The sequence below is a fragment of the Bicyclus anynana genome, chromosome 2 (assembly GCF_947172395.1).
Source record: "Bicyclus anynana chromosome 2, ilBicAnyn1.1, whole genome shotgun sequence".
NCBI classification, from domain to species: domain Eukaryota; kingdom Metazoa; phylum Arthropoda; class Insecta; order Lepidoptera; family Nymphalidae; genus Bicyclus; species Bicyclus anynana.
In genome coordinates this window covers 15,740,677-15,762,625 of record NC_069084.1, presented here as the reverse complement: position 1 = coordinate 15,762,625, position 21,949 = coordinate 15,740,677, and the positions used below count along the sequence as shown (strand labels likewise).

Below are 21,949 nucleotides of genomic sequence, written 5' to 3'. Positions count from 1 at the left end.
ATGGTTATATTGTAATAAATATTCGACAATAATTAAAAGATACTCGTATTGATTTAGATTTATATATACCTAAATACTTACTTTCATAACTTATGAAAACTAGGTATACGTAGGTATACGATTTTTACGAACACTTTAATTGGCTTAGTAAGATTGAATACTTATTGTAATTTAAGTAAGTGTAGTACAATTTTGCTTAGATTTAAATACCTAATCAGTTCTAATTGAAAGCAATTTGATTATATCAAATCATAACAAACGAATTACAGCCTTATTTGTAATTCATATTGAGTTACAAATTGATTGACAAGAATGTGCAGAAATAGGTCACACTCTGGATTGTTTATTGTTCAGCAAATGAGTTGTGGGCGTCCATCTTGGATTTACTGAAACGGACCAATCAGAGGCGAGCTAGTTCGGGGCGGCGCGGGCGCAATAGGCTAAGACGAAGTTTAGTTGATCATTAATTAGGTTTTTGATATTTACAAAATAAAAATGTAATTATTATAATTTTGGATAATATAAATTTAGTAGTAGGTAGGTAGGTAGTAGGTACTATTAAAAAGTTAGTAGGTAGATTAATACTGAAAACAATTTTCTACGAAAACTATTAGGTAAGTACTAACTGAAATTCATCTAAGTACCTATATTTTAAATACTATAGACTATAGATACCTATGTTACGTGCCTACCTTAGACCATTATTAACTATGTTATTAATGGTCTAAGGTGCCTACAGAATCACCGCAAAAAGTCATGATCCGAATTTACCTACTCCACTGAGCGTAGGTGCACATGCACAATTTTGTATTTACCTACCTACTTAATACCATTTTAAATTTAAAGGGGAATGGCCATCCCTGGTCCAGACCTACCCTAACCACCCGGCAGTTTACGTATATCTAAAAAAATCTTGATAATTCTACTTCAATTATGGAATCATTACTATCACAAAAAGAGTTTGCTACAACATTTTACGACATTTTAAATTAATCTTTAATTTGTCTACAACGGGGACAAGCTATGATCGCTGAGTTTTACGATATTTTCTTAAAGACTTGTGATTGATTTGTTTGTTCGTTTTCTCGTTTGATAAGATTGTTAATAACAGAAAAAAAAACTACTGCTTCAAATGTTACTTCACCACTTTGGTACACCGGCGAAAAATTTGCCCTAGAAGAGGGATAGAAAAAAGTAGGTACCTATTTTTCTTTAAGAATTATCATCTCCATATCCTAATAAACGGGGGTATACCTAGGCTGACGTTGTATGGACCGGTGGCCATTCCCCTTTATGTAAGTACCTGTAGGTATACAGTTTTTACAGTTCCTGAACACACAACTCGACATTGAATAGGTATAATACAATATTTAGGTACCTACCTATTGTTTACTTTTGTTTACTATGCAAATCACCAGTTTGATAACACCAATAACCAAACCTATGATACCAATCAACAATTACTCACTCACACATTTGCTCACTTGGTGTGTGATTGGCGTTATAAACACCGATAACACACTAAGTGAGCAAACGTAAAATTAATCAATCTTTTACCCAACACTATCATTTCTTCAAAAAATAATTTAACAAGAATTTTATTTCTTTTACGTAGAATCACAGTAAACTGTAAAGCGCGCCGCGCCGTTTTAAGGGATTACTGCCTGCTTATTACTCACTCTTGACCACATCACTAAGGTAGGTACTTAGAGTATCAGTACTTACTTACCTTCATTACACATTCCTGTAAATAAATAATCCGGGTTTCCTTGTTTAACCTTGAGCTAAAAAATATAACACCAATAACCAGTCTTATAACACCAATCGCCAATCTTATGACACCAATCACCAATCTTATAACACCAATCACCAATCATTCAACACCAAGTGAGCAAATGTTAAACTAAGCAATTTGTTACCTAACACGGTCAATTCTTCAAAAAAAAATCAACAAGAATTTTATTTGTTTTACGTAGAACCACAGTAAACTGTAAAACTCACAGTATTCTCATAATCTTGCATTGTTTAATTATAAACATTGTTTACCGTTTATAACAATAACATTTATTGTTAAGGGTTCCCATTGCGACGCGAGCTTGCAATCACGACCTCTTTGACGCAGTTGGTTGTTGTTTTTTTTTATTATTCCTTTACAAGTTAGCCCTTGACAACATTGTCACCTGATGGTAAGTTATGATGCAATCTAAGATGGAAGCAAAGAGGAAAATCCACACGCCTTTCGGCACACCCCGTCGGCACATTTTGGCCCACGACATCGTATACCGGAACGCTAAATCGCTTGGCGGTACGTCTGTGCCGATAGGGTGGTAACTAGCCTCCCACCAGCCAGACCTGGACTAATTAAGAAAACTTTAATCGGCCCAGCCGGGAATCGAACCCAGGACCTCTGTCTTGTAAATCCACCGCGCATTCCACTGCGCCACGGAGGCCCGCACAACAAGTTCTGTTTTCAATAGTTCTGGATGCTATTCACCTCGGGACAATTTTATATTTTCTAAATCGGCTCTAAAAGGTCTAAGATGCGCACCATGACATATCTCAAGAACATAGAGACAACTGTCGACCAATAGCGGCAAGAGTCGAAAATATCGCTCATTCTGTTTGTCATATTGCAATGAAAGTGAGGGCAATATTTTTCATTGTGCTCATCTGGAGTAAGCTTTGGCTGTGGCTAATTAAGAACCATCCTGTCGCTTAAGATTCGCAAGAATGATGCCGTGTATAGATAGCATTACCTAGCTATAAGCTATAGGTATAAGCTTGTACCACCTACTCGAACGGCCCTCTAAGCCGAGGTCCGAGTCTCACAGGAGACGCCCATAAAGAGTCGTTCCGTCTTCTGTCTTTTTTTCAGCCTTCGGGTATCATCAGGCGATGCTTCTGCTGCGCTTGCCCAAACTCACCGGTGTCCCCGTAGTAGAGCCATCGGCACTTACCTACTCAACATGAAAAAAAAGTACCACCTTCTAGTGCCATACCCCGCTGCCATCTACCTAGACAGCATCGTCACTTACCATCCGGTAAGATGGCATAGCATTAAAGGGCTAACTTCAATAAAAAAAACCAGCCAAGTGCCAAGTGCGTGTCGGGCCACGCGCAGAGTAGGGTTAACTGTAATAAAAAAACCGGCGAAGTGCGTCTTGGGCCACGCGCAGAGTAGGGTTAACTGTTATACAAAAACCGGCGAAGTGAGTCTCGGTCCACGCGCAGAGTAGGGTTAACTGGAATAAACCGGCCAAGTGTGTGTCGGGCCAAACGTAGTGAAGGGCTAACTGGAATAAAAAAGCCGGTAATTTTTACCTGGGTGTACGTAAGCCGATATATTTTTTTTGTTGTAATTCATTTCTAATGTGCAATAGCCAATAATTAGGTACGTCCTGTTCTTTATTTAGGTAAGTACCTATCTAAATGGTACTTGTTGACGAAAGATATATTCTGTGACGAAAGGTTGAGCAGTTGCTACGTACGAGTAGAAAACGACAAAAGCTTTCTCAAACAAATACCTATTTACTCGTTATCATTCCTAATTTTTTAGTTCGCTTCTTACCCGACTACGGCGAAGCCAAAAGGAACGGTAATGATTTTGGCAGTCTATGTATGCAGGTATGTACTCGTATATATGCTTATTTGTCCTACCGTACCGCCTAAACTACTGGACCCATTATAAGGAATGAAAAATGGTGTCAAAAGATTAGTCGGTTAGACTTAGGCCATATAAATTTTGATAAAGTTCACCTCTAGAACCTATTCTAACCGATAATTCATTGAGTGCCATTTTTAAATTTGCAAATTCAGTCAGTTCAATGTTAAAGGGGAATGGCCACTGGCCTATACAATATCGGCTAAGAGAATTTAGGTAAACCCCCGTATAAAAGTATATGGAGATGATTATACGATGTATAAATAAGGATCTGGTTAAATAATTGGCTCAATTATATAACCAGATCCTTTTAAGATATTGGCTTTTAAAATTTTTTATTTTTTATTACTCTTCTAGGGCAAAATGGTCGCTGGTGTACCAAAGCGGCGATGTAACATTTGAAGCTGTATTTTTTTTTCTGTTACTAACAAGTTTAACAAAGAAGAAAACGAACAAAAATACCAATTATAAGTCTTCAAAAAATATCGTAAAACTCAGGCTCGGCAAGCTTAGCTTGTCCCTATTGTGGACAAAATAACAGATGATTTAAAAATGTCGTCAATAGTTGTACCAAACTTTTTTTGATAAAGTAATGGTGTCATCATTAAAGTAGAGTTATCAAGATTTTTTTAGATACGTAGGCCTGGGCCGGGGATGGTCAATTATCTTTGGTTTAAATGGTGGCGCTAAAAGTTTATCTTGCCATTCTAAAAAAATATCGCAAATTATTTTAAATTTTTGACAAATCTAGTTTATATGATGTAATCAAATATTAAGCCTGTGAATAATAAATGTATGCCATATTATGAGTCAGATAAATCGCAATTAAGCATTAATAAAAAAGAAGTCGATTTTAGTTCGTCATAACCACGTACCTCCTACTAATAATATTATTATTTCATGTTGACAACACCAAGCCTGACAGATGTTTACGCGCCAAACAAACAATATGCCTGCTTGCTGGCAAACGTTTTGTGAAAAGAGTTCACAATTACATTTTTAGGTGCTAAGATCATTACAACATTTGGTGTGCTTAATTTTTGACTTAACACGTATCGGTAGCCATTTCTAGCAGTTTTAACTAGAGTTAAAGAACAAAAGTTAGCTCAAATGTGCTACTATGTAGGCGCGAAAGGCAGGTGTTAAAAAACTGGACGCTTGTGTTTTCATGTATGTGACTAAAAAAGACTGTTATATGAAGTGATTAGCGCCAAGAACAATGTCTGCGACAACGCCTCGTCGGTCTTTGCGTATACCTCATCAACATACGCCTAAAATGTCTGAAAGGAAAAAGACTCTGTTTGCTGATGCCTCGCGGGAGTCCCTGACAAAACATCGGCACCTCCCTGTGGTGGACAGCGAGAGTGACAGTGACGAGTGTGACCTCGGAATCATCAGCACCCTGGACCAATCCTCAGGGGATGATTCAGACCATAGTGTTCCAAAAACACCTGAAAAGGCGATTTGGCGTAAGTATACTTTATAAAAAGTTAGTTTTTTATTGTGTTTTAATTAAAAACGCTGCAAATAATGCGTTTATTTAATTGAGTTCTCAATAAATATCATTTGTAGTGCACATCTACATATATTTGTTGATAAAACCACCAAAACCTCTGTATAAATAACATATGAAATACTAAATACCTTACCTTTAAGATATACTATAATTTGAGTGCCAAAGTTCTTGTGTGGGAGAATTGTACCCAATTTATACATTTTTAAAATGTTTTCTGTTTTTCAACCTGCAGACCTGAGAAAAAAGAGTCTTAGTGTGTTAGATTTGCCAATCTGCATTGGGCTGTTAGCCTAACCCCTCTCATTCTGAGAGGAGACTTGCTCAACATGGTTATGAAAATGTTTCCTAAAGGAAAATCTTGTATCTTGGTAATGCACATGAATAAGACAATTATTATGCACATTTGTCAGCCTCAGTTATGATGCACTAGTGCCCTATCTCTAGATTACAATATTATTGTGGTACTTGATAAATTAACACTTCAAACTCTTTATAGTTTGAATGTGTTTTCTTTTTAATTTACTAAGCGGTTGTGGTTGTGGTTTTACCTGTGTAGTTCATGTTCCAATGAGAATAGGGGGATAAATGCTTTGCAATTGCACGTTGTAGAGTCAACATCTCCTGAGGATGCTCCGGTTTCGGGGTGAAACATACGTAGAGAGTATTTTGTCGGACCTGGGTGACGTTGTCGCATGGGTTCGCCGAATTTTCGCGGATGATAGCAAAATAAATAAATCATTATATAATTATTATATTATTATTATCAGGGATAATGTAGGATTCTAATGGTCAAAGAATTTTTCATTCTTCTTCTTTTCGCCTTTTGAAATTGGCTAAGAATTTTTCATATTTGTCTAGTAGTTTTAGAGCCAATTCACACAAACAACCAAATCTTTCCTTATAATATTAGTATACTTCTACAAACACAAACCTATTTTAATCCTAAATCATATCAGCAACCTATTAACCTACTTAGGCAGTACAAAACACTATAAAATGTAGTCAAATAGTAAACATTCTATAAGTATTGTCCAAGAATGACTTACTCAGCATCCTTATTGCATTAATATAATTTAATTTTAGTGGTTCAACATATACATGTCTTGGTTAATTAACCTTGATAATTTGACCATTTATATATATTAGTAATATTAATTGCAAGTGCAGATAATTACTGTATGTAATTGCAAACTGTGATTTATATTTCAACTCAAAAGTAATTTAACTTGTTTTTTTAAATGTTACTTAAATTAGACTTCTGTTTTATGACTTCCCTGTTCTCACAGTGCAGCAAATTGTAATTCTGGTAATCATTTAATCTTCAATTTGATTTGAGGAATCTTCAAATTAATATTAAGAAAAAACTTCATTCTAAAATTAACTAAAATACTCAATTGGTTTATATAAATAGAATTATAAAGTTACTGAGATTTAGATTGTGCAAAACTTCTAGTACATTTTGAAGTTGAACACTACAAATTGTGTAGATATTATAACTCCAGTGGGATATGTTTTGGTACACTGTGCAGGTAGGAGTGGGTGTGATAATAGCACAGTGTTGGTCAACTAGGTCACTAGGTTGACCGAGGACTAGGTTATGCTTGGAAGTCCATGCAAGAGTCCTATGTCCAGTGGCCAATAATAATGATAATAATAGTCCAACAAGTGAGGATTGTAACCATGACCTTTCACTGTTGAGCTACACCTCAGACTAATTGCCTTTGGACTTCTGTCACACCCAAATTCACCAACAAAATTGGCTGTAGTTTTTTGAGGGGGGACAAGCTAAACTCACACATCGAAAATATTTAACACCAATAAATATATCCTGTGTCCTTACACTACACACAACTATAAATTTAAATTGTAATACACATGTAATTTTAACACAATGAAACATAGATTGTATAAGTGCAGTTTGTATAAACATGTTACATTGTGATACTTTTGAGGTAACATCTAGCAAAGCAGGTCCTAAGGTAATTGGTATGAGAGCTAGACCCTTAACTGCTGAACAAATAAGGTTTAAATTACACTAATTTATTCTATGGGTAATTCTAATGATAATTCATTCTAATATTTTCTTTTTAATTTTTACATTCCTTTTTGTTAATCACATTCTCAAAACTAATTGGAAAAATATTTTATTATAGATGAAACCAGAAGCCACAGCAAGTCCATCAACAGCTTGAAGAACTTCATGAAATCACCCTTCACATTGAAAAAGTACCAGACTAGACATTCCTGTCCTGAAGGACAATATGGATCCTTATCCACACCAGTCACCCCACATGTGCAACATCATCAGGGGACACCCTCCTCAACCCATTCCTGCACCAGTGCACACACTGTATCTTCAACTTCGAGCAAGGCCAGGAAGAGCCTGGCAAACCTCATCGCAGACACAGAAAGTTGTAGCAGTTCTCTCAAAGATCTCAACTTTGACACAGACTCTGGTACTGACTCGAAAGAAAATACACCAACAAAATGCTTACGACGATCGTCAAGAAGGCATAAAATGACACCAAAGTTCCAGAGCTTCAAAGGCATATTAGTTGAGCAAAAGAAAAATGTTACACCCATTAAAACAGCTGTCATATGTTTAACAAAAATGGACATGAGTAGCTATATCTCACCGACTCAGATGTTAAAAACACCAAACAATACATCTCAAAATAAATCTCCCCCAAGGTTGAGTCACCGTCGGGCCGTCATAGAAATAGCAGAGAGTCCTGAATCTGGTGGGAGTGGTAAGAGTTTCAAAAGGCTTCACTACGAAGGAATGAGTGATAAAGGTCCAGTGCCTAAACAGCCTCGTTTAGATCCGTCCGTAGCACCGAAGGCTCGTTTGTCCCTCTTCAATAGTGACAGACTTAAGGAGATTCTATCAACCAAGTCATTCTACGGCAAATCAAATCCAGATTTGAATACGACAATTACTGCTAAGATATCAAATGCTATAGAGACTGCAAACACTCAGCGTCGTCGTCCATTTTCCCATTCTCATTCTCATCGACGTAAGAGAAGGCCTGGTGAGATAAATATGGGAGTTAGACATAAGATTCGGAAGCCCAAAATCCATAAGTCCAAAGTTATCAATGGACAGGGTCCAAATAAATCATTGTCTAGTAGTTTCAATGCTAGTTTAGAGCACACTGTCGCAAACAAGTCATTGAACAAAGATGCTTCTATTGTAAGCCAATCGTCGGTTGATGGTAAGTGTTACATTAAAAGTAATGTAGCTATATAGCTTTTGAAATTTAACTAAATAATTATTTCTTGTAAATGCTTATACTAAAATAGGTATGGAACAAACAAAAAAATATATAACATTAACCGACTGAGAATACCAGAATAAAATATAGCCACACTACAATATACACTAACAAATAACGTAGCTTTCTAGTAGTAAAAAAATTTAATTGGTTCCGTAGGTGCATAGATTACTTCATTTATTACCACAAACTTTACCTCTTTATAATATTAGTATAACTCTTTTTTTTTTTTAGAAAAAGCAGACCCATTTGACAAAGAAAAACAAACAATAGAAGCCCTGCTAAGCCAGTGGACAGAGGAAGAGGTCCCAGAATCTGAACTAATTTACTCAAAACCACAAGAACTGCCCTGTTTCAACAGCAACGTCATAGAGGCGACCAATCAAATCTTCCAACCAGTTACAGCCGTACCAGTTACTGATAGTTTCAAGCCATTGGACTCTGATACTGTTATTGTAGAGTTGGGGAATCCAAAAGCATCACAAATAGCCAACACTTCAAATATTCAAATAAAAATATCACAAAATTTGGCAGGGAATGTGATGAATCCAGTAGAATTGACCAGTGAAGTACAGGCAGGTCAAGACGTAGTGATGATGGATCAGGAAGCCTATGTGGATGCTCATGGGGAGATGTCTAAGGACGGCCAGTACTTGCCAGTGGAAGGAGGATACATTCTAGTAGATGGAACTGTTGTGCAAGGTAAGTAAATAAGTGACTCTGCTGGTGTGATATGTCTTAAGATAGCTTTCAAAGCCATCTTGTTTAATGTTGTGAAAACCACATGATAATCTGTTGAGTAGATCTGTCTGATCTCTTATTGACTTGCGAAATAACAGACTGAGAAGGATTTTTTTTATAAACATTCAGTATTTTTTTTTTTTTTTTTTTATTCTTTACAAGTTAGCCCTTGAGTACAATCTCAGCTGATGGTAAGTGATGACGCACTCTAAGAAACAAGCGGTCTAACTTGTTAGGAGTAGTAGGGTTTATTCCATGGTGTGGGGCATTATATAGAATTTTGTAAGGTATTCTATGTTAACACTATTTTTTAATTTACGAATCTATTTGTTAAGTTCTTATTTTCAGAGTCAAGTGTTCCTCCAAGTTATCAGGAAATTGGTTTGAAAAAAAATCTACAAATACACCATTACTATACATATACATCGATTTAAATCACTTAAAAACTTTTCAGGTCAACAAGAGATACCAGATTTGGATGAAATCGAGCGGGAATTGAGCATGCTGGATGAGAAGATACTACAAATGGCACAGTCCAACAACATGGATGCAGCTGCTGTTCTGGCCTCCACAGAACCTGAGCCTGATGTCCCTGGTGAGTGTGCACTAACCTTTATTTTGTCACATCGAAAATTCTTGATTCTAGTAGTCCTTTGGAGCCTTGACTATCTGTTTTTTATATTATTTTGTAATCATCTGACATTGTATTCTCTAGAAAATGACATAATGGGGATGATGACTAGGTTTGAATATATTGATTTTTATGATACATTCGGGAAAATAGGGTCAATGTTAACTAATTTATACATAAAAAGCAAAGATTGTCTGGATATTTGAAAAATAAATGAGATTATAAAATTTCAAAATCTATTAAAAATATTTTATCGTAATTAGATGAAAACTAAAATTTACAGTTTTAGCTTCCTTACATTAAATGTGACATTTTTTAATAAATGAACTACAAACATAAACGCACAAATGACAAAGATATTATTAATTTTGTTTGAACGCACATACAAATCTAACGATCATTACATTGCCTACGACGTCATTAGTTCGTGCCATTTTGTATGGGGCGTTTTTCAGGGATCCGCGGCAGCGCCGCAAATCTGACTTTAAATCCCTGTAGCTCCGAAAGTAATGATCGCAGATACCCTGTTACTTTTACAAAATTGCTTTACTATTAGCGTACTCTTAATTTATATAGAATTGAAAAAACTGTCATCATCCCTATTATCGTCATTTTACGTAATGTGTCATTAGTCTCTCCTTATCTACGATATTCTATATATTCTTATATCTTAGCATTCCATGGATTCACCGTGCGTTTGCTAGTTTCAATAGATTTGTGTTTTTAATACATATTACGCATTTTTCACAGTTGCCAACTCTACAGGACCAAACAAGGAAAAGCCGCATAAACTTTTCTCAATATTCAGTGAACCTAACCCTGGAATTAATGCACCGAAGGTCAAAGGTAATTATAACAGCTTATTTTTTTCTCACATTTTATATGTATAATTCATTTTATTTTATTATGAAACAATTTATTCATGATACTTGATACAATTATTACATGATAATGCATGTATGAGCCGTGGTAGCCTAGTGGATATGACCTCTGCCTTTGATTTAGAGAGCGCAGGTTCGAATCCAGTCTGTGGCATGCACCAACTTTTCATTTATGTGCATTTCAAGAAATTAAATATCACGTATTCCAAATAGTGAAGGAAAAACATCTTATGAAAACCTGCATGCATGAGAATTTTCTTAATTCTTTTTTTTTTTCATGTTAGCCCTTGACTGCAATCTCAACTGATAGTAAGTGATGATGCAATCTATGGTGGAAGGCTAACTTGTTAGGCATAGGATGAAAATCCACATCTAATTCGATTTCTACACGACATCGTACTGGAACACTAAATCGCTTGGCGGTACGTCTTTGCCATTAGGGTGGTAACTAGCCCCGGCCGAAACCTCGCACCAGCCGGAAATTTCAGCCAGAATTCACTCCGTGTGTGAAGTCTGCCTATCCGCATTGGGCCAGCGTGGTGGACTAAGGCCTAACCCCTCTCATTATGAGAGGAGACTCGTGCTCAACAGTGAGCCGAATATGGGTTGTTAATGATGACGTATGCATGACAGGTAGTATGTGCAGCATACATTCTACCTGCCATACTTACTTGATTAATGTAAGAAGACTGTCGTCAATTGCAACATATATGTAACTAGCAAAATCTCGTAGATTCACCCGCATAGTTCCCATTCCAGTGGGGATACCCGGATAATATGTAGCCCGTGTTACTCCCTAATAATGTAGCTTTCTCTTAGTGAAACAAAAATTCAAAGACCCACATAATGACAGACCCAAATAATGTTAAAACAACAAAAACCGCAAATTTACAAAACTACATGGAAATCTATATTTGTAACCACACATTAGCCTGGTCATATAGACAGACAAAAATTATAATTAGTTTGTGTTTTGTCACATCAATATAAGCATTTGAAAAAATACAGTTCTTTTGAAATCACAGATAGGTAATATAATATTGACTGGTGACAGAAGGGCTGGCTCCTCAGACCAAGTATAGTATGACCTGTATCGCACTCATAGTCTCTAACAAAATTGTCATTTTCTGAAGAAAACGAGCTTAGATTTGGTATATATCTTGTACTAAACTAGATGTTTTTGCCCGCTTTTTACACCATTCAACTACACAAAAAGGTATTTTTACGGAGCTCTTTAACTGACGAACACGATTACAACTATTTAACATCGATTCTATAGGTTGATCATATACTTTGACAGAAAAGTAACGTCTAGCGAGGCAGGTCCTATACAATAATTGGTCTGAGGCTGGCTCAGCGTGGTTGTCCAGCGCGGAAATGCAGCCAGTACTCTTGCCACATACTATGTGGGCATGGTTTGTATAGTTATTAGGATGAGTTAGCTTTCGAATGAATACTATACTACTATAAGGTTATATCCTACTTCTGATGATAAAATAGGTATAAAATAACACAAGCTGGAATGATTAAACTGTATTCCAAATAACTTATTACTCATTCTTAAACAAATCGTTACTTTAGTAGAAGGTTAATACATTAATTAAATTTAACTTAACCCCAAACATGTCATCATCCTTTTCATAGACCACAATACCCAACCAAACCTCAGAATAAAACCATAATCATTAATAAACAGTACAGATTAAAATATTTATCTGCAAGAAGGAGTTTTTATATGTTGTCTTATGTATTTACAATTATTAAATAATTAAAAATCTAACATTAAGTTCCTTATCGATAGTTCTTTTTCGATAATATTTCATTTATATGTATTGATGATTTTAGAACCGTCAGTTACTACAGAGAGAGGCAAGAAAATGATCAAAAGTGGAAGCAACCAATACATCCTCGATGCTGGGCAGAAGAGGTTTGGTATCACGCAGTGTACAGAATGTGGAGTTATTTATCAGGTTAGTGTTTTACATAGTGTTGTAAGTGTTTTAGGAAAATAATTAAAACTTTTGAGTCAATTCAATGACACACATTTTGTTTGAAGCAGATAGATAAATTCTTTATTGCACATAACAAAAAATATAAAACTATAATATTCATCAGGAAATAAAATAAGTATAGCTTGGCATTGGTTAAAGATAGCTAAAATAGGTTTTAAGCTAAGTATTTTTTATTTTTTCAAATAACATTTTTCCGACCAAATAAACTTTTGTCCTTTTCTTAATAAATTATGTAGTGCGAGTAGGTCTAATATAATTGATACGTTTGGCACATATTTTTAATAAAAGTTCATTTTCCCTAAAAATTGCCCTATATTTTTTTGTGTTCTCGGAACAGGGAAATTTTTAATAGTAATTAAATTATCTTTCAATGGAGTTATTTGTGATAATATGGCCTAAATATTTACCCGAGTCCTGTGCAAAGTTACACTTTGAGAATTTTAATTTAAAACCTCCTTTTGCTATTACTTCTAAGTTTTAATAATAGTGATAAGTTTTGAATATGATCAGATAATGTTTCAGAAAATACCAAAATATCATCAATATAATTTACAGTGAAGTGAGAAAGTTCATATGTTTCCATAAGATACTACTTAGTCTTTACCTTATCTTACCTTATCAGCCGATAGACGTCCACTGCTGGACATAGGCCTCTTGCATGGACCTCCTAGCACAACGATCTCGAGCCGCCAGCATCCCGCGGCTCCCTGTAACCCGCTTGATATCCTCGGTCCGCCTAGTAGGGGGTCGACCAACACTGCACTTTCCGGTGCGTGGTCGCCATTCCAGCACCTTGGGACCCCAACGTCCATCTGCTCTTCGATACAGAGGATACTACTTAGTTATACTCTGTAAATCGCAGGTAACGTTTTTAATCCGAACGGTAAACATGTCAATTGAAAGTGGCCTACTTGGGTAACAAATCCAGTCTTTTCTCTATCTTCAGTAGATTTAAGTAATATTAAAATGTACAAATGTTACAGATTGGTGACCCTCAAGATGAGCATGATCACTTGGTGCACCACAACGCCACCGATGTACTGAGGTTCAATGTGAGTATCGTCATAGATGTTAACTAACTAGTGTTGGGATCCACATACACACAGACAGTTACTATGATTTTCAATAAAATAAAAATTCCTACAATCGGCCGTTTTATTGAAACAACGAATCACGTCACTGTTCAAACTATCTCATTTTCTCAGTTTTCTTGTCCATTCTCCATTATTAATTGACTTATTGAATATGTTGTTTTTTTTTTATTCTTTACAAGTCAGCCCTTGACTACAATCATACCTGATGGTAAGTGATGATGCAGTCTAAGATGAAAGCGGGCTAACTTGTTAGGAGGAGGATGAAAATCCACACCCCTTTCGGTTTCTACACGACATCGTACCGGAACGCTAAATCGCTTGGCGGTACGTCTTTGTCGGTAGGGTGGTAACTAGCCACGGCCGAATCCTCCCACCAGCCAAGTTATGTTTTTATTGGAGAATTTTTTTCGCTCTTAACGTTTTAACGACGTTAAGGGCTTTCACCACTTTCTCAGTAGAAGAGATAAGTGTTAGAAAGTCTAAAATATAACTTTTGTTACTTTATGTTAATAAATACAAAATTTGTAATTAAGCTATCCAGATCTACCAGAAGTGAAAATAATATCTATGTGTGTCCAGGGTTGGAAAGAAGAGTGCATAGTGGACCGCACGGAGACCGGTCGATGTATCCGCGTGCGAGGCGCCGATGCGGGCTGGAGGCGCGTGGAGAGCGTGCTCGCGCGTGTAGTACATCCGCAGCTGGGGTACGCGCCCGAGCTGCCCGGCACACCGCACTCTTACACTGTGAGTAGTGACATTTGTGTGCTTGCGTATCTACGTGACAATATAACACGGACACCGGTCGTTGTGTGCGCGTGCGAGGCGCCGAGGCGGGCTGGAGGCGCGTGGAGAGCGTGCTCGCGCGTGTAGTACATCCGCAGCTGGGGTACGCGCCCGAGCTGCCCGGCACACCGCACTCTTACACTGTGAGTAGTGACATTTGTGTGCTTGCGTATCTACGTGACAATATAACACGGACACCGGTCGTTGTGTGCGCGTGCGAGGCGCCGAGGCGGGCTGGAGGCGCGTGGAGAGCGTGCTCGCGCGTGTAGTACATCCGCAGCTGGGGTACGCGCCCGAGCTGCCCGGCACACCGCACTCTTACACTGTGAGTAGTGACATTTGTGTGCTTGCGTATCTACGTGACAATATAACACGGACACCGGTCGTTGTGTGCGCGTGCGAGGGGCCGAGGCGGGCTGGAGGCGCGTGGAGAGCGTGCTCGCGCGTGTAGTACATCCGCAGCTGGGGTACGCGCCCGAGCTGCCCGGCACACCGCACTCTTACACTGTGAGTAGTGACATTTGTGTGCTTGCGTATCTACGTGACAATATAACACGGACACCGGTCGTTGTGTGCGCGTGCGAGGCGCCGAGGCGGGCTGGAGGCGCGTGGAGAGCGTGCTCGCGCGTGTAGTACATCCGCAGCTGGGGTACGCGCCCGAGCTGCCCGGCACACCGCACTCTTACACTGTGAGTAGTGACATTTGTGTGCTTGCGTATCTACGTGACAATATAACACGGACACCGGTCGTTGTGTGCGCGTGCGAGGCGCCGAGGCGGGCTGGAGGCGCGCGGAGAGCGTGCTCGCGCGTGTAGTACATCCGCAGCTGGGGTACGCGCCCGAGCTGCCCGGCACACCGCACTCTTACACTGTGAGTAGTGACATTTGTGTGCTTGCGTATCTACGTGACAATATAACACGGACACCGGTCGTTGTGTGCGCGTGCGAGGCGCCGAGGCGGGCTGGAGGCGCGCGGAGAGCGTGCTCGCGCGTGTAGTACATCCGCAGCTGGGGTACGCGCCCGAGCTGCCCGGCACACCGCACTCTTACACTGTGAGTAGTGACATTTGTGTGCTTGCGTATCTACGTGACAATATAACACGGACACCGGTCGTTGTGTGCGCGTGCGAGGGGCCGAGGCGGGCTGGAGGCGCGTGGAGAGCGTGCTCGCGCGTGTAGTACATCCGCAGCTGGGGTACGCGCCCGAGCTGCCCGGCACACCGCACTCTTACACTGTGAGTAGTGACATTTGTGTGCTTGCGTATCTACGTGACAATATAACACGGACACCGGTCGTTGTGTGCGCGTGCGAGGCGCCGAGGCGAGCTGGAGGCGCGTGGAGAGCGTGCTCGCGCGTGTAGTACATCCGCAGCTGGGGTACGCGCCCGAGCTGCCCGGCACACCGCACTCTTACACTGTGAGTAGTGACATTTGTGTGCTTGCGTATCTACGTGACAATATAACACGGACACCGGTCGTTGTGTGCGCGTGCGAGGCGCCGAGGCGGGCTGGAGGCGCGTGGAGAGCGTGCTCGCGCGTGTAGTACATCCGCAGCTGGGGTACGCGCCCGAGCTGCCCGGCACACCGCACTCTTACACTGTGAGTAGTGACATTTGTGTGCTTGCGTATCTACGTGACAATATAACACGGACACCGGTCGTTGTGTGCGCGTGCGAGGCGCCGAGGCGGGCTGGAGGCGCGTGGAGAGCGTGCTCGCGCGTGTAGTACATCCCCCGGGGATTAAACCCAAGACCTCTGTCTTGTCACGGAAGCCGTTAAACACATGTTTTATAAGTAAAGAAAACTTTGAATTCCACTATAAAAATCATCATCATCATTATCAACCCATATTCGGCTCACTGCTGAGCTCGAGTTTAGAATGAGAGGGGTTAGGTTAGGTATATATCCGCATTAGTCCATCACGCTGGCCCAATCTGGATTGGCAGACTTTACACATGCAGAGAATTAAGAAAATTCTCCGGTGTGCAGGTTTCCTTACGATGTTTTTCCTTCACCGTTTGAGGCACGTGATATTTAATTTCTTAAAATGCACACAACTCAAGGTGCATGCCCCGAACCGGATTCGAACACACACCCTCCGGAATCTGAGGCAGAGGTCATATCCACTAGGTTATCACGGCTCAAAAAAGACATAGATGTAATTGCCTATACATGTAACTTATATGACATTAACTATAGCTAATAGTAAGTTCTATTCCCAGGCATATTTATACATTGAGAAGAAGCAAATAGTGGGCTGCCTGGTAATGGAGCCGAAGTCGAGAGCGTACAAACTGCTGCCCGGAGAGCCGGACTGTTGCAGCGTGGAAGACTACCCTGTCAAGTAAGTTTACGACTAACTGTTATCTGTGACTTAGTCTGCATGGCATAAGAAAATGTGTTTAGTAAAAGTAGCCAAAGGAGATGGTCCATTTCAAGTCCACTCTTGTACCCCGTATCATTAAAATTTAAAAAGTACAAAGATTTTATTTAAATTTATTAAAGTGAATAAATCTAACTAAATAAAAAGAAATAAATAAAATAAAAACCCAAGCTTTTGATTTATATCAAGATTGCGCCCATAGAGCAACTATGACATAACAATTGACAGCAAACGTCAAATCGATTACTGCATAGAAAATGTCATCTATCCGCCATTATTACCCTTGTTAATGTTGCATTTCTTGGGAGATTTCTCGAAAGAATGAAAGTAAATTCGTAGATTTGTATAATCAAAAATAGTTTAAAAAAATATTTTCTTTTATTTCCGCCAGGGTACAATGTCTGATCCTGGGCTCCATAGATATTTGGACTATCTCCTTTACTTCTTGCTCATCAGCTCGTCTGGTGGTAAGCAATAGTTACCACCCAATTGCTTGCTTAGATCCTCAGACTCATTTTCAAATAATTCGTTTTGTTCTGACAGCTGCAGAATATTTAATCTGAGTTGTCGTTGACAGTGACTGCCCACGACTGATGCACTTTACTTCTGGCCCCTGTACCCGTATGCACAATTTCCCACTAGTGTTGGGTAGGACATGACTTGAAATAGAGTTTGTAAGAGTTGCCTCTTTTTTGTACCGAGGCAGTACAATGTCCCACTTCAAATGAGGCGAGGCGTACTGAAGCTTGGCACTACATTTGAATTTTGAAGTAACGAATACAAATGTCATATTTGAACTGGGTTGAAGCAACGTGTACAAATGTCATGTTTGTACAAGTACAATAATATATAGCTTAGTAATAGTTTGTCTTACATACTGATATTAAATGCCATACCTATTTTTAACCTATAAAATAGATCGATTCTCCTTGGTTATTATATTTCAGTTTTTTAAATTATTAAGTAATTTTTATTTTTATAAAATGTCAATTGAATAAATCCAAATTCAAAAAATAATATTTCTAAACGCATCGTATACTATTTCCGTCGCGCTTGGAAGAAGAATCGTCTTACGGGATATAGTACAAAATTATATGACAGGACCACAGAATGACGTCCCATTCGACTATTGTACTAGTGTCTCGCTTTCTCTCGCGTACGAGTAAAGCAACTACCGCGACAGAAAATGTGAAGTAGTACATATTTAAATGTTGAGCCGCTCTTACATTGTGACGTCATGTATGGGACAAATGTACTGCCTCTTGTATGTCCTACTCAACACTATTTCCCACCCCCCGCAGTCATACGTCCCCCGTCGCCCGCATAAAATGGCAGTATCATCAACGAGCTATAACCATGTATATTTCCCAGATGCGGCGTGTCCCGAGTGTGGACGCACAAGTCGTTCCGCCGGCGCGGCATAGCAGTGCGGCTGCTGGACTGCGCGCGCGCGTCGCTGCTGCACGGCGCGGCGGCGCGGCGATGTGAGGTGGCCTTCAGCGCGCCCACGGCGGCCGGCAAGGCGCTCGCCACCGCCTACTGCGGCACCAGTAACTTCTACGTGTACTTGGACTAACTGCTGACCACTGTCCGTGTTATATAGTCACGTAGTCTGAACACATTAGCGAATGACAGCGTTGAAATGAGAGCACTGAAAGTGATGATTGGCCGCGACTGTACCTCCCTGAATGGTACTGCCCCCCCCCCCCTCACCCCCATAAAAGTTAATAAAGTGTAATACAGAATCTCATTGAATCTGGTGCTTGCCAACCAAAACATAAAAACATGCCCATGGAGTTTCATTTAAGAAATGACATAAGTAATTTATTTATTTAAAGCACGCCAACAATACACATATAAAACATTAAAAAACAATACAATGTGCCACAAAACAGACTTAACTTGTGAAACGTCCTTTTTTTTTGTCTTTACAAGTTAAGTCACTTGTCATGTTTATTTTAAGCAAGCCTTTTTTTCTTTTATAAGAAATTTTTACCCTTAGTTAGGGCCCCCCAAAAAATTATGATACAGGGCCTCTCCAAGGCACGCTACGCCACTGGTTGAATAATACAGAACATCGTTCAGTACAGTCGTGTCCAGATTTCCAGCTGTTCCATCACATTCACTGCTTTTCCATCATTATTTATGACACTCATATCCAGCTTTCTTCTTTCGCATTGAGTGCTGTTCTTTCTTTTAAATTTGTACAGTCGCGTTCAGCGCTGTTCCGTTTCATTCAACATTGCACATGTACACTCGCGTTCAGCGCTGTTTCGTTTCGTTGTTCTGTACTGTCGCGTCGAATATTAGTGTAATTTTTCCCATCTAAAACATGCATTGTGTTAGAAATGCTCAGACTAATTTCGTAAGGACTAGTATCGCACCCAAATTCAGGAAATTGACATTTTTTGAGGAAAATTAGCTTAGATTAGATGAGAAGATATATCTTATACTACACTAGAAGTTATTGAACATTTTTTACGCCAATCAACTATACAAAAAGATATACGGGGATATACTCTTTAACCGACGAACACGATTAACAACAACGACAGTATTAACGACAGCCACAACAGTCAATTTACTATGAAACATCAGTTCCATAGAGACAGTTTTTATAATCGCATTAGATCGTTGATCATATACTTTGTCAGAAAATGACGTCTAGCGAGGCAGGTCCTTATGTAATTAGTCTGAGTAGAAATGTTAACGTCTGTTTTTATTTTTTCATTGCATTATTTTTGCATATGCAAAACATTTCTAAATTATTATTTACGCTATTGTTAAATGAACTGTTTAGGTAATGCTCAAATTTTTTATAAACGGGACCAAGACATTCTTGTGTATATTTTAAGATTTAAATCCTAAGGATTATTTTTTGAAGTAATTGTATTAGAAAGTGCCAAATTGGTATAAGTACATACTTTTTATGCATGTGCCTGTAAATTAAGAACAAAAAACCTTTTGATAAAAAAAATATTGTAGACTTGATTAGTTTAAAACTATAAAAACTTCATATGTTTATTTAAAAGTGAAAGTAAAACTAAAATAATTAATTATACTTATTTAATAGTCACTTACTTTATTGTTTTTGATTCTACTACTAATCTAATTTTAATTAAAAAAAGAAATTCTTTTTTTTTGAATTTTGAATTTTTCATTAATTCAACCCTTTCGGTATATTCAATTTGAATACTTTTCTTTTTCGAGTTTAAATGAGATTTTTTTAGTTTAAGAAGAGAGGTTTCTTTAACTCCTTTTGAGAAATATTAAAAATACTTTTTTTTATATTAAATAGACTTTGAGTACTTACTTCCTTTTTCCTTCTCTTACTTATTTTTTTCTTCGTTTTTGTAATATTTAATGAACACGCTTTAAAATATTATTAAAAATAGTTAATTTGGTAAAAAAAAGTTACGTTACATTATCTTTTCTATCTAATATAAGTATTTCTAACTACCCGCGCACTGCATTTATTTATGAGAGTGATATTATAATTTCTAACAGACAGAAAATGTGAAATAGATTTAATATTTACGGCATTATTAAAATACTAGCGGACGCCCGCGACTTCGTCCGCGTGAAACCCTACTACTACCCCTACCCCTACCCTACCCCTACCCCTACCCTACAACGACCCTACCCTACCACTACCCTACCACGCGACGGCGACGGAAACTTAAAAAATGGAGTAAATTCTCCCGTTTTCTCAACATTTCCCTTGACTGCTCTGCTCCTATTGATCATAGCGTGATGAAAAGTATACTATAATCTGCCCAGGAGTATGAAGAATAATTGTACCAATTTTTGTTAAAATCCGTCGAGTAGTTTTTGTTTCTATAACGAACATACCACGCCACGGAAGCTTAAAAAATTGAGTAACTTCTCCCGTTTTCCCAACATTTTCCTTCACTGCTCTGCTCCTATTGTTCATAGCATGATGAAAAGTATACTATAACCTGCCCAGGAGTATGAAGAATAATTGTACCAAGTTTCGTTAAAATCCGTCGAGTAGTTTTTGTTTCTATAAAGAACATACAGACAGACAGACAGACAGACAAAAATTTTACTGATTGCATTTTTGGCATCAGTATCGACCACTAATCACCCCCTGATAGTTATTTTGGAAAAATATTTCATGTACAGAATTGACCTCTCTACAGATTTATTATAAGTATAGATTATCTAATAAGAAGGAAATTGTTAGCAATTAACGGTTTTTTTTCGTTTGATTGTATATTAATAATCTCATTGCGGAGAAAATTACTCAAAATATGTTTACCTCATACACACGCTTATTATAGCTCTCTATTTAAGATTAATGGCGAAACTTTCTTGATTGTCATAAAAAAATGTTTGATAAAAAATATACTAGCCATATTCGCTTTTAATTTATTAATGGTTTTTTTAAGGTATTTGTAAGAGTGATGATTTTTCTATTTACCAGTCTAGATACTTTTGGATTTCCCTTTTTTAAATTGCAAATGAAATTCTTATTTTTATAAATTAAAAAAAAAATAATACTTAACGTTAATTCTTGTAAATATACTTTTATGGTATACTGTTTAAAATTCTCATAACTACCTAACCTAATTTTCTAGACTGGTGAAACTAAGAAACTTACCCCTTTTTCTTAATTAGATATTCTTTTTTTAATAACATAGATGCGAGTCCAAAGATATTCGTACCTTTACATTGCCATAGGAGTTGTATATAATATTTATTTAGTAATTTTGTTGTTGCTTAAATTACTAAGGTGTGTAAATTAGTAAGGTGTAATTGTGTGAACTCGCATTATGCCGACATGTTAAATTTTAAGTTTTGGATTATTTTTTTTTTACGAGACATAAGTGTCATTTTGGTTTAATAAAAAATATTTTTGATTACCTACCTTGTTGTTTTTGTTTTATTGTACAGTATTAATTCATAGTTACTAATTTATAGCTTGGCAAGTTCGTTCATAACACTCCCG

General features: G+C 38.1%; 1 protein-coding gene across 1 annotated transcript; it reads left to right on the top strand.

Annotated features, from left to right (window-relative positions):
* Window positions 1-4,569: 4,569 nt before the first annotated feature.
* LOC112053789 (uncharacterized) lies at window positions 4,570-21,868 on the top strand. Its single transcript, XM_052889414.1, has 10 exons — window positions 4,570-5,130; window positions 7,331-8,392; window positions 8,687-9,154; window positions 9,648-9,788; window positions 10,575-10,670; window positions 12,551-12,675; window positions 13,701-13,769; window positions 14,391-14,555; window positions 16,817-16,938; window positions 18,349-21,868. Exons 1-10 carry the CDS (start codon window positions 4,881-4,883, stop codon window positions 18,551-18,553), a joined length of 2,703 nt encoding a protein of 900 aa, XP_052745374.1. The 5' UTR covers window positions 4,570-4,880; the 3' UTR covers window positions 18,554-21,868.
* Window positions 21,869-21,949: the final 81 nt, after the last annotated feature.

Coding starts and splice junctions, on each gene's coding strand:
- LOC112053789 (XM_052889414.1), top strand. CDS start 4,881: ATGTCTGCGACAACGCCTCGTCGGTCTTTGCGTATACCTCATCAACAT. Junction 9,789..10,574: donor ACCTGAGCCTGATGTCCCTG/GTGAGTGTGCAC, acceptor CATTTTTCACAG/TTGCCAACTCTACAGGACCA. Junction 16,939..18,348: donor GTGGAAGACTACCCTGTCAA/GTAAGTTTACGA, acceptor TATATTTCCCAG/ATGCGGCGTGTCCCGAGTGT.